This window comes from Colias philodice, chromosome 1 (genome assembly GCF_061535455.1).
Source record: "Colias philodice isolate Cphi_HAF_F1 chromosome 1, ilColPhil1 Martin Lab GWU primary, whole genome shotgun sequence".
Lineage (NCBI taxonomy): Eukaryota > Metazoa > Arthropoda > Insecta > Lepidoptera > Pieridae > Colias > Colias philodice.
Genome location: NC_143086.1, coordinates 3,289,522 through 3,303,770, shown reverse-complemented (window position 1 = coordinate 3,303,770; position 14,249 = coordinate 3,289,522). Strand labels below are relative to the sequence as shown.

Sequence of the window (14,249 nt, the reverse complement as noted above, 5' to 3'; positions counted from 1 at the left end):
AGATTGTCACCTAAAAATATCCGCTAATCGAATTAGCCGGTATGCGATTGAACTGAAATATTTCACGTTTTACATTCATCGCATTATTGGAAGTGAGAACATATTGTATGGATATGATGATATTCGTATGTAGAAAAAAGTTAAAGGTAGAGAAAGGAAGTAATTGGAGGATTGATTAACTGACGCGTCTATTCTTTTGCCTCCTCTTACATAAAAAAGGATTATGTTTTTAAAACGATGATGTTTTAATGTTTTTAAAAGCATTAGTAATAGTAACTAAATGTATCCATTTAGTAGTACATTACTTGACTTTGTATTATTATGTGGTTGTAATGTTATACACATAGTTGCACATAGAATTTTATCTCCAATGTAATGAAATTCTAATATATACTGTAATTTTAATTTTAATTTTAATTGTAATTTTAATTTTAATCTTTAATTTTAGAAATAACATAGTCATTTCTAGTTAATTTGAGGGGTGGGCGCAGGTGTCTGTAGCACAGTTTTTACTAACACAGATACCGGAGTTCCTCCTATTTTTATTGTATAATTTTTCAAATAAGTTTATGATATTAACTTTATGTGTAACTTTATGTGTTATTTTGCTGAATAAATGAATAGAATAGAGTTAAATTCAGTAATCAATTTCATATCCGCACTAAATCCACAAACTAAATAATTATTATTTGAAGTACCGTAAATATATTTTCACATATATGAGGATTAATTCGCTGCAAATAATGTAAATATTTAAAAGGGTGAAATGTCTAAAGCGCAATACACATTGAGCCCGCCGGGCCGCCGACATATATGTCGGCAACTTTTTGTCGGCGGTCTAGTTGGCGGCTTCACTTATTACAAGCCGGAAAATTTGGTCGGTGGCATGTCGGCGGCTTGAGATGAGAAATTTTAAATTTATTTGACAGTCAACTACAGGTCGAGCGTCGTCGGGCAACTGGGCGCAGGCGTACCCAAGCCGCCAACATGTCGGCGGGCAACACGCGCGGGCGCATGTTGCCGACATGATTCTTTTCATACAGGCCGCCGCGTTTTGTTACTTTTAATATTATATTGTTCATCTTCACTACATGGTATAAAACAAAGTCGTTTTCTCTGTCCTTATGTCTCATTGTATGATTAAATCTTTAAAACAACGCAACGGATTTTGATGCAGTTTTTTTTAATAGATAGAGCTATTCTCGACGAAGGTTTTTGTGTGTATTTATTAGGTTTTAGACAAAGCGGGCGAAGCCGCGGGTGGAAAGCTAGTTACATAAATAATAAAATCGTAAGAAAGTCAAATCTGTACATTGAATATTATTTTAAAAGAATACCAACTTGAGGCGTGCTTTACAATCGATATGGAAGCCAAAAATATAGTTTTTAGAATTATTGTCTGTTTGTCTTTCTGTAAATCGGAGCTATATTCTCAAAAAGTGCTGCATAGATTTACTTCAAATTAAAATTTGGCACAGAGATAGCTTGCAACCTGAGCAAGGACATAGATAGATAGATAATTCTTTATTGCACACACACAAGATTTACATAAAATACAGAAAAAGACAAACAGAGACAAGTATGTACAAATGGCGGCCTTATCGCTAGGCAGCGATCTCTTCCAGACTACCATTAACAGGGAAACACATTTAAAAGAGGTGGGTGAGCAAAAATTATTGCGTTGGGAAAAATAAATTTTATTACGAATACTTATAGCATGAATTATGTAAAATAAGAATATAATAAATCAGATAATACATATATAATATACCTAAAATAAATAAATAAATAATTATGAATAACTTAATACAGCGTAAGAGGAGAAAAGAAAAAGGACAACAGAAATGAAATGGAAGAAGGATCAAGAAAGTGATAGATAGTGTGCCTTGAGGAGATTTTTGAAACTGCCTAAAGTTTGAGCTTGTCGAACAGCAAGAGAGAGCTCATTCCATAGCTTAACAGCGCGAACTGCAAAAGAATTGCTATAGAATTTGCTATTTGCAACTGGGACACTTAAAAGCAGAGACTTGGTAGAGCGAGGGAACGGAGAAACAGAGAAAGCGAAATTGTCCTTGAGATAGTGAGGAGATTATTTTGGGATCGAACATACAGACACAGGGATAGGTTTTATCTCGGAAATCCTACGGGAACGGGAACTATGTGGGTTTTTCTTTCACTACGCGGGACTATGCTGGCGAAAAGCTAGTTTATAATAAGAAATAACCGAGTACTTTGATATACCGCAAACTTGCTTAAAACAAAATAGACTTCAAAAAAACAACAGGGCTCACAACGCACATAATTAAGCTACAAAGACTTTTAAAATGAAAGAAAAACAAAATTATGTCTACATCAAAACTATATTTGTAACTAGGGCATGATTTTTATAAACTTATATAGACGGGATACTAAAGTATTCATGTTATCGATATTTATTTTTAGAGGCGCTGAGTGGTGACCGATAATAGTAAGATTGTCGCCGTTTTAAATATTAATATTGTATACTTATAGAAGGAAAAATATTTATTTTAACACACACGATTTATATTTTATTTTCCTATAATTTATGTAGTGTTACGAAATCAAAGCCAATATGAATTATGTTTGCAATTCATGGTAGGTATATTAAGTGTTGGTTTATAAATTTTGTTTCAATTCCATTTTTCACACTGTTATTGTAAACGGATGTTTATTATAACATTACAAAATATGACAATCAATCGCAATAATTAACATACTTAACAATCGTTGTTTTAACATAAGTAATTTTGTTTACAAATAACCGTTGCTGTCTGCATGTAACTGATATTCAAAATAAATATTAAAATTTATTCAGTGTATTTTCTATGAATCTCGCTTTAATAATGGGTATTATCTGTTCGTGATATTAAATTTCAATTTGCTGTTTAAATTTTAAAATAGCTTTTGCATTTTATTTCCAACTAACATTGTTGCTAATGCGGATGTTACATTTTCTGCTATATTAACCTCAGCTCATCTTTCGTGTTCGTTTTTACCGTAAAATCGTTAAGTGGGAAGAAATCCAGCCGGGGGCAAGCAGAACGTTTTGCTGCATTATTTTTCAACCAGCATTTTATGATAATATTTCAGCTCTATTTAGTGTACGAGAAACATGCTTTAATTTTTACTTTAACATGTACAATGTGTAGGTGGATAATTGAGCTACAGCTACACAGCTCGTTTAGATTTACATATTTGAGTATTTTTTGTAGTATTAGAATATTAGTTATTACTAGCCGCGCCCCGCGGTTTCACCCGCGTGGCTCCGTTCCTGTTGGTGTTAGCGTGATGATATTATATAGCCTATAGCCTTCCTCGGTAAATGAACTATCTAAGACCGAAAGAATTTTTCAAATCGGACCAGTAGTTCCTGAGATTAGCGCGTTCAAACAAACAAACAAACAAACATACAAACAAACAAACTCTTCAGCTTTATAATATTAGTATAGATTAATGATGCAAGCCTAATAGGTCGTAAATGAAAAAAATGTATGCAATGTTTATATTCCATTCTACACAACAAGACAATAAAAACCTTTTCTGTTAAGCTTCGTTCACTTCGCTTTTGCGATTGTATTTTAAAGTTGGAAATCAGATTAAGGAATGTATAAAAATATACCGTATTTGATTCGCACAAACTTTTCGCCGGAGATTCGATAATCTCCGGTGAATACTTTATCTACGTATTCCTTATATTAGAATTTCACCGATACATTTTAGAATTCTACAGTCAAATATTAAAATGTTTTTACAAATATAACTTTTGTTTTCCAAAAATCAATAGCGCACACTCGTGACTCAATAACTTGTGCATAGTGTCTAACATATTTTTAAAACAATGTATTTTTGTTAGCCCAAGTACTGTTTTCACAACAAATTTATTGTACATCCCGCGTGCCACAAGGTCATCTTAATCCGGTTAATTGTTGACTCATTTTATTAGTAATCGCTTGTGTGCATCATCTTCATAATTATATTTAACGATCGTTTTTTTCCCCTTTCAGGATAACCCGGTCCCAACAAGCGTAGAATGTACTCCTACGTTTGTTGGGACACAGAAGGAACGATTGGCTGTGTGCGTGCCTCCATCTGTTATATGTACCAATGATAATATAATTAAATCAAACTCAACGAGCTTAAATATACCAGTGACTCCCGGTCACGTGTCCCCTATATATCCCAGGAAATTGAAACCTGAAGTTCTTTACGACAGGCGGCAGTGCTTAAACCACCGATTCGCTAGCCCTAGACTGTTACATCTCAGTCCTTGTCGAGCTACACGACCTTCATCCAGGAATTCCCTTTCCTCGCGACTTTCGAGCAGTCATAACTCTCTCGTTACACAGTTTCAAGCCGACGATTCGAGTTTCATTACTCAAGCGATATCTCACGACGCTCTGTCCGCGAAAACATCGGATATCACTGACGTGTACAACGTGCCCTTCGATAGCGATATCTACGCGGTACCCATCGATATGATTAGGCCTGAAGAAGGTAATATGAAGAGTAAAGCAAAACGACCACAAAGAACAACCAAACGACGGAGCAAAACACATACAATAACTCTGGCCACAAATAATGCTATTCTTGAAAGGGCCTACAAGGCAAATCAAATGAGACACAAACGAGACACGGATACTAAAATTAAAAGGCACTCCTTGCCGGGTTCGTCTTGCAAGAAAAAGGTCCCGGCGGAATCTGACTCGGAGTCAGTACATCTAACTCTACGTGAAATGAGAAAATATATACATACGCTATATTCCAGCTCGAGTGACTCTGAATGCCGAAACACGATAAATAAAAATAACAATAATATTCTGACAACCGTCACCGTTCACGCCCGTCACGGCCAAAAAGAGGCCCCCACTGCTGTGTTTCTTAAAGAGAGTCACGAACCGAGGACTGTTGAAACGAATAACAACCACAAAAAGACGAACAAGAATACGGCGGACATGAATCTGAAGAAAAAGAAGCACAAAGAGAACGCGTCTAAAGATTGTAGCATTATGGAGCTCGAAAGTGCGAAGAAGAAAGGTAATCAGGGTAGTAAAGTGAAGATATCACCCGTGAGGTTGCTTTCGATGAATTTGAAACAGAGTTTCTGCAACCTCTTCCGATGGAGAAGGTCTAGCGACGGTGATAGCGTGGAGAAAATAGGGCGCGACTCCCCTCCGCCGGCCATTCGGCGGGCTCTGCCCCCGCTGCCGCAGTCGCCTCACCCATCCAACTCGAGGCGATCCGCTAATGATGACGAGACAGTGATGGACTTCGCGACCTCAATCCAGAAAGTCAAAGATGTAAGTGATTTATTTGTTAGTATTATAGTTACTATGTAACATATCGATCGACTTATTTGGCTTGGTCAAATAACTGAAATTTCTCTTATAGCAATCGAAAAAAAATTGTGTTACAAATTTTATAAGAAGTAACCGAAATTTCGCGGGTTTAATTCCGCTTCCGAATTGATATTTTTCTATTCCCTAAAACAGTCTTCAGAAGTAATTGAAACGTTACTACTTTCCAGTATGGATGGTACTGGGGTCCGATATCAGTGGAAACAGCGGAGAAGATCCTCTCCAACGAGCCGGACGGTTCGTTCATAGTTCGCGACAGCAGCGACGATCACTACATCTTCACGCTCACGTTCAAGCTCAACGGGCTGCGACATGTCAGGATAGAACATGATCAGGGTAAGTTTAGTTTGGAATTCGGAATTCAGGAATTGTACTAAAATGCTACAAAATTGTATCAGAAAAGAGTAGGGGCAAAGATTTAAGATTTTATAGATTTTGTTAATTGATACGGATTCATGCAATATTGGTATACATTTATCTATTAGTTCTTAAAAACAATTTGTCTTCAATCCCCATATGTATTAATAGAAGAGTAAATATTGTTTATAGATTTATATCAAACCGACTAACCACATAAAATTGCAGGTAACTTCTCGTTCGGCGGGTGCACAATGTTCAAAGCGCAGACCATAGTCGAATTCATCGAGAACGCGGTGGAAACTTCCAGAAGCGGCCGCTACTTGTTCTTCCTGAACCTTCGTCCAGTGCTGGGCCCGGTGCGAGTGCAGCTGCTGTACCCGGTGTCGCGCTTCAAGCGCGTGCAGAGCCTGCAGCACATGTGCAGGTATGTGGAAGCTTCTAGAACCTTCTCGAATGTCCTAGAATTAGATACTTTTAGCGAAACTATCGCTAGAAGTATCACTTGTTATTTCTGAAATTCTGGCTGGTGCTGGTGGTGCGCAGGCAGTTTATTTATTGAAATGTACTTTTTATACGATATTTTTTAATAATTGTCTGAGTTAAGCTATAGCTTGCTAAATCATCCCTTTTGGCATCACGCTTTCTAAAAACCATAAAAAAATATTTTACCAAACATTACTCTATTTAAATGTATCAAATCATTTTTAAAAAAATTCAAGAGAATATTACTTTTAACGTGTTCTCCAAACATAATAAACAACTTTAAACATTTTGTGTTGTATTGTATTAGCCTGTCCCAATGCTGGGCAAAGGCCTCTCCAAGGCGCTCCAAGGCGCATTTCAACCTTACTCTCCAAACATTCCAGATTCGTGATCCTCAAGCAAGTGCGCCGTGATCTCGTCAGCAGCCTACCGCTGCCCCGCCGTCTGCTCGACTACCTGAACGCGACCCACTACTACTCGGAGCTCATAGCGGACTTATAGGTTATGCTGCACCAGCTCAAGGTGCAACCGCACAGTATACGTCCATGCAACACGTAGACTAGCCCATGTGATAGTGTTAGTGCGAGTGTAGTGTTTGAACTCGGCTTAGCGTACGTTTGATAGTTTTAAGATGTACGATAAGGAAACGGTGGAGATGATTTGGAATTTATGACGAATTCTATATGGGATGATTGTGAATTTATAAGATTATTCTATATAGAATGATTTGGAATTTACAGATTATACTGTATGGAATTATTTGTAATTTACAGATTACTGTGTATGGAATTATTTGAAATTTACAAGACGAATTCTGTATAGAATTACTTGGAATTTAAAGATTATTCTGTATGGAATTATTTGGAATTTACAAAACGAATTCTTTATAGAATGATTTTAAATTTACAAGACGAGTTTTATATAGAATGATTTGGAATTTACAAGACGAATTCTGTTTGGAATGATTTATAATTTACAAGACGAATTCTATATATGTAGAATGATTTGTAATTTACGAACGAATTCTACATGGAATGATTTTAAATTTACAAGACGAATTCTGTATAGAATGATTTAATGTGACTAAATTGACATACATGGACATGACAGAATATGCGAAACGTTGTTTTTTTTTTGACTCGTTGAAATTTCGTGGGAAGCAATATTTTTGTCTTTATACATTCAGGCTGTGGTACTGAACAGTATTATTATGTAAGTCTTTGGTTTTTAAACGTCAGGAAATTATTATTATTTTTTTTTTATTTATTTGAATTAATTTAATTGACATTTGTTTTAATACTGATTCATGAAATTGTTATCCTCAATTTTTTATGACCCTTAATTTTTATTTAAAATGGAACCCTGACGTTTATTTTGCGCTTTTCCTTATTTTGTATATTTATTTAATTCTATGTATATTTTTGTTTTGCTTGGCAATTTTGTGATTATTGTATACGTAACATGGGATTAATTATAATTTTATTTCTTTATATAATTAATGATTTATTTTATTCAGTCAATGATGAATTTCCTTATTATTTAATAATAATTATTTAGTAAAATATACGTTGATCTTTTTTAATTGTCGCATAATAATGTTTCGCATAATATTTCTTATTAAACTATAATATGATTTGTACTACTTTAGTAGTAAATGTTTTTTAGTTATATCTTAGTTAATTATTTGTTGCTTCGCGTTTAGTTTAGTTAATTTTTTTTTTGTAAATTAGCAATTGTACATTTTATTAATTATTATTGATAATGATTTTTAATTATTATTATTTATGATTTTATTGTATATTTACGACGCACATACGTCTATTTCACCAAAGATGAAAATATTGTAAATTAATAATAAATTATTGTTTTTATTATTTTTTATTATTATTTTCTTTTTATTTAACATTCTGTTATACTGTGGTCGTCTTTATTCGGACGGCCACATTTTTACTAACATTCCTTTTGACGTTGACGCATATTTTAAAAATACTGGACATACCTCATTTTCAAGATACCATAATAAGAGCAAAATCGCATTTTCATAATGTGCCCTATTTTGCTCTCCATAAAGTTTAAAATGCCACACGCATTACACGCATTTTACACATACAGGAAATCAAAAAAGATAACAATACCTAGATAATAATTATTACATGATCAAATAATATGAACAATGGATTTTCTAAATTTGGCTGTTAAAGCCTAAAATGGATTAGATTCTAATAAATGAAGATATCTTTATCTCTCCTTCCGGCAAAGACAAGGAGAGCATGAGGCTAGAAAAAATCAACTTAATTATATAACTAAAAGACTTTGCACATCAAATATATTATTATTAACACCATGCGAGTAGACATGTTAATATTAAAAACACACAAACACACACATTCTTGTCTTGATACAATAAAAATCATACTTATAAATAACTCCATACAACATTTGTGACATGTTCTTACACACACACAATTGGCTTGATGAAACATCCAATCAAATAAATTGGACATGCCCAAACATGGCCCCTCGATACAAATACAGTCAATTTTAATAATATTCTCGATTTAGAAATTCACGGTAACGTACAATAGTGTTGCCATTAATATGACACTAAGTCTATGGTATAAATTAAAATGTAATTTAATGTACATAATATGTAATAATCAAGTAACGTAGTGTATATAAGTTAAGTATGTACTTTAAAGGAACAAAAAATGTAAACGTCTCTGAATTACGACATACGATGTTGTCATCCCATCGTTTATTCATTGTCCATTGAGAATTATTTTAGTGATTCATTTAATTTCTAACACCGCGAAACGGAGTGAAAAATGCAATTATTCTGGAATGTTCTATGTTTGGAACGCGGTGTTCTAGAACAAATTCGAAATTCGGAAGAGAAACGATGAAATAAAAGTTGATTGTATATTTGGAGGTCGGAATTACGTAGAACGTTCTGGAATCAAATAGATTGTATTCTTTATCTCGTTCAAGTGTATTCAGTATTCATTCAACTATTTCTTAAGTAAATAGTGGAGTTAATAATTAAATGCTTAGATGAAGAAATGAGCACTTAAAAACGTGTGTACACATCGGTGATAGAATTTAAATGATGTCTATGTATTAATCCCTATAAATTAATTTTGGGTAACTTTGAATAAGATTTTAAATATTTTATTGGTGTATTGGTACATTTTTAGTTAACTGTTTCAAAAAGTATTGGTATTTTAATTTTAGGTAATTGTTCTTTTGTCGAATTCAATTTTATCAAGATTTTTTGGTAATTTTGAATGCGCCTGTCTTTGGGTGAAAAAATGGTTTCTTTTTGTCGCTGATTACTTTTACGTTTAGATTTACAAATTAGTACCAATAATTTGAAAACAAGATAGTCAAACAAAGTTAATAAGTCATGATTTGCTTTCTTAAAATGTTTGAGTTTGAATAAACTAAAATTCAAAGTTACTCAAATCACCTGTATTAGGTAAGATTATCAATTTATCTACGAACATAAAACGTTAAGCGCCCAGCTTGTGAGTTACTTTTATGTATGTTTCAAAAGAAAAAAAAATGTGACAAAAAAAAAACAATCGTCTCGACCCTCAAAATTTAATTGATTTCGCTTCATGAAACCATTCGAGTGCTTCATTGCGCTTCTAAGTTAATGTTTTCAAACGTAATGAAGTGCTCTTAGTATTCATAACTAATACGGTAGGGTCATTCTGTCTAACTGTGAAATTCATCCAGTTTGAGTACAAATTTGTTGTGATTAACGCAACTACGGATTGAATTTTGCGTTAGACTAGTGTAGGTGAAAGCTTCGGGGTTCTATGTGTATGTGAACACACTCAAAACGCCAAAAAATTGAAAGAAGTAACTGCTAAACCGCGTGCTCTCTCGCTTGTACAATAGACGCCGATCCCTTGCTATCTCGCTTACGCTTATTCGGGTATTTCAATTCTACATACACATTTTGCCCCCATAACCTTTTGCACCTACATCATATTCATACGTCATTTAGTCATAAACTGACGAAAGTACAACGTGTTAGATAAATCTTAAGTTTTACGCTCGTTGTGTAATTGGTTGCGAAATTGAGCTGTTGCGAAAATTCAGGACCAGTTTGTTTCTTTTGGCGATGTTATTCATAGAGGTATAGAAAAGGAGAGAAGATATTACCAAGCTTTTGGTAGAAAGTGACGGAATATCGTAGGGTATATTGGGGTAATTCCAAAGGAGTGGGAACAATAATGTGAAATTAATACCTAAGTAATGATTGATTAAATTTAATACTTATATTATCAAACCAAAACAAAATCTTCAAAATACTTTACTTTCCGAAATTACCCCACATCCGAAATTCCCCCACTGCACTCTACGTCAATCATTAATTCGCAATTTTTGAATTAAAATGAGACAGAGTACCTCACTTTCTACTTATAAAAACCTGTTTTCCCTCCTGGGGGTGACAATGATTTCCTAAAGCATTGTTTCCAGTGTGCGAACATGATGGCTCTAGACAACCTATATACCCTCTGTCCTTTTTCCACACTGGAATCAATACTGCTTTAAAACTCCCCTGTTTCTATAATACCTCTGATATTATTCGTTTGTGTAATATGTGACAATTACGGAGACCACGTCATACTTAGGATATCTTAAAGTTAGAACTTCTATTGGCAACTCTCAGTTGATTAAATTTTTATTAAATTGTTTCATATCATGTACTACGTTAATATGTATGGAGTCTAACTTTATATTTATAATGTAGTATGACGTTGCCTGTATGGGAAGTTGTAAGGATCAATTTACTACGTGACTGTTGATATTAAAGTTTTATATGGTTTTGGTATTAAATTAGTTATAATTATTTATTATGATTGAGATATGATTCATAAAAAATACATGTAATATTTCGTTTTCAGTCATGTAGTATTATCGACCCTTGAACGAAAGTATTTTGTATGTACTTCAATCAGTATTTGGTGTTATTAATTACTTGTGTCGTTCACGATATCGCAGACGACATGTCGTCACGATAATGTGTCACGTGGTATGTTGTATTGCAAACATATCAAATAATGTTAAGGGCAAAAATCGATGTTGTGTCTTCTTTTGAATATGTGTTTTATTACGGTGACTATAAAGTCGAAAATCGAATTTTCTCTTAAAGATTCTGATGCAGTTTCTAAAAGCAATTTTCATACTTTACATATTAATTGATTCGATCATGAATGGCATATATTATAAGCTTATATGTCCAATTTGAATCTATTAAGAGTTCAAAGTTCGATTATCGACGGAGTCATCTAGTATAAGAACCAAATGTTTTAAACGAACCGCGGTAGTTACAACGATTGTAAATAATTTCGCCACCAAAACAGGAATTGAGTGGTTTTTCGCCCGGTTTGTGATGCGCACTTGTCTGAGTACAAATTTTTAGCTAACGTATAATTGATATCAAACGGCCTTGTTAAGTACACCTGTATATATAGCAAAGGCATTGGCGGGGGCCGAGCGTGTCAGCCATATTGTTAAGGCTTAGGATAGAAAAACGTTCATTTTCTTATGGGAATAATATCCACTCGCGTAATAAAGGGCGATATTTAAAGGAAGATACTATCTGATTACGGAATCGCAAAAAAAGTACCCAATTGCCATTTTTTCGCAATTTGATGAAAATAGAAAATTGGTAGAGAGTACAATTATTGGAAGAATCATACCTTTTTTCCTGGTTCCTCAAAGATACAGTTATTCCGGTTCATAAAATTAAATAACAAACGATCTTTCATATGAAGAAATGTGATTTTTGTCAAAATTAAATACGTTATCCATAGTTCTTGATAAAAGCAATGCGTGGACTTTTGAACAAAATCATATGTAAGGTGATATGGTGAAGGTAACAACCTACCTTTGTAAATTAGCCCACGCATATCAGAAGATAGATACGTTTACAAAAACTTTCCTCACTATTTGGTCAATCCAGTTAAAAAATATCGTGCCAATACAATATCGACTCTGCTACACAGAAATAAAGTCCAAATCGATCGTCACATTAGAGCTAGCGCGCACGAGCAACTTTGTCTCCGCAACTATTTTGTCTCTCCCATCAATTTGTATGGGGAGTTGCGTCGCTACGTGCGCGCACTTTCATACTAGCCCATAAGTGGGAGAGACAAAATAGTTGCGGAGACAAAATAGTTGCGGAGACAAAGTTGCTCGTGCGCGCTAGATCTTATCAACAGTGGATTTTGTTCCCAAATAAGTGTTTTTCGAATTCAATGGCTGTTGTTTTAATATATCGCTCACGAAAATGTATTACGTGTAACAAAATGATAAATGTTTAGTGGCTGTGGTCAACATAATATTAAGTAACTGATTATACCGGCGCGGAGAAGGTTTTGGTAAAATATAGGTCGTTAGCTACATAAATAGGAACATAGCCAACTTGTAGGCTTGTCAAGATATCAGTTTCAAACATTTTATGGTACCACATTTTTTAAAATGGATGTCTATCTAATCGGCAATATTAAATGTTAGAGAAAATGAAATAGTATAGAGTAGTGTGAAGTAGAGACAATAGGGTAAGCAAAGTATATATTTTGTATGCTTATTGCTTCTGTAGGATCGGTTAACCTGACGCATACTGTGCTACACCGATTTGATAACTTCTTTATTAACAATCACAATATAGAAATAGAGCTAAGGGTTTTTAAAAGTTGATATTGGCGCTTCAAATAGCTACACATAGCTTTGGTAGAAATAGCCAAAGTTTGATAGAAATAGTAGATTAAGAACACCTCTGACACAAACTTCAAAATACTACAACTTTCTTTAGGTCAGACGATTATACGACCAGTTAACGCATATGACTTTTTAACATAGGTAGAGTTTTTCCTGAGGAACATTATAACTTGGTCGTATTTTACTCCAAGAACCATAGTCCCCATAGTGTTTAAATATGGATTTTTTTTAGAATACATTTAATTAATTAACATCACCAACACATAAGACATCGCATCTGATAAAATTAAATATAGGTACAGAGTTTATCTCCATAATTTAAACTACAAAAGTGATTAGTTATTTGCTATTTCCTTACCATTTAGATTTAATGATTTTTTTCTAGTTAAATTAAGTTTTTACTGCCAACCTGTTGTTGAACTTTTTAAATACAAAAATATTTTAAATTTTTCTAAATTTATAGTAAGGATATCTAAGGTTAAAGTGCTGTGGGTATCCAGAGTTAATTTAAAATTTAATAAACAAAAAATATAAATAAATAAATGCTTTATCAAATTGTGTTCGATAAAACGACATTGAAGTCGAACAAGTTGTCGGTTGTGAAGGTTCCTTTGATCAATCATATCATTATTATTATCTTTTAAATACCAATGTGTTCTAAAAATTGAAATCAACATCAACACAATAAGTAGGTAAAGAAGTTTTACGATACGAATACAAAACGTTTAGATTTCCTTATTTTTTACGAATTTTTACGAAAAAATAAGCAATAATTATATTTCGTCATATCTTTAATGTGTTCCTTAATTAATCTTACGTTTAAAAAACTTTTTTTAAATTATTAACAAAAAAAAATAATTAAGACATTAATAATAACAATTGTTCATATAATTAATAATAAATGTCCTTTTTTTTAAGTTATGACGCAGAATATCAGTGTTTTGTGATTTTAATACCAATAATAATTTAAAAAATATAAAATTACCACCACTACATATTCAACATAAGAACTTGAATATTATGATCATAAAACATAATAAAATGAAAAAAAAAATCCTATATAGGTTAACATTAAAATGTACTTTTGGGGTAGGTTCCTACTAAAGGCTAGTATCTTATCTGTGCTACAGGTAACTTGTCATTTACAGAAACACTTTCTAAACACTTCAATGAATTACCAATTCATTTAAATTATTTACGCGTTCATTCTAAAGTCATCAACAACGAATATTTGTCGATGCGCTTTATTATTGAAGTGAAAACTTCTTTAGCGGCGTTGAGCACTTTTTCTGTAAT

The 14,249-nt window shown here is 33.3% G+C and overlaps 1 protein-coding gene across 3 annotated transcripts in view; it reads left to right on the top strand.

Moving 5' to 3' along the window:
- Window positions 1–8,088, top strand: part of LOC149491057 (uncharacterized) — a 90,604-nt gene extending 82,516 nt beyond the window's left edge. The window contains exons 3-7 of one of the 3 annotated variants that reach the window (XR_016315680.1): window positions 4,026–5,318; window positions 5,546–5,711; window positions 5,961–6,159; window positions 6,602–7,213; window positions 7,287–8,087. Coding sequence is in view for 2 of the 3 variants with exons in the window: in XM_089695825.1 (XP_089551951.1) it covers window positions 4,026–5,318; window positions 5,546–5,711; window positions 5,961–6,159; window positions 6,602–6,719 (1,776 nt within the window). In the remaining variant the exon portion in view is untranslated. Of the gene's footprint in view, window positions 1–4,025; window positions 5,319–5,545; window positions 5,712–5,960; window positions 6,160–6,601 lie in introns of all 3 variants that reach the window. The other 2 variants (XM_089695825.1, XM_089695818.1) reach the window with 2 other exon arrangements.
- The last annotated feature ends 6,161 nt before the right edge of the window (window positions 8,089–14,249 follow it).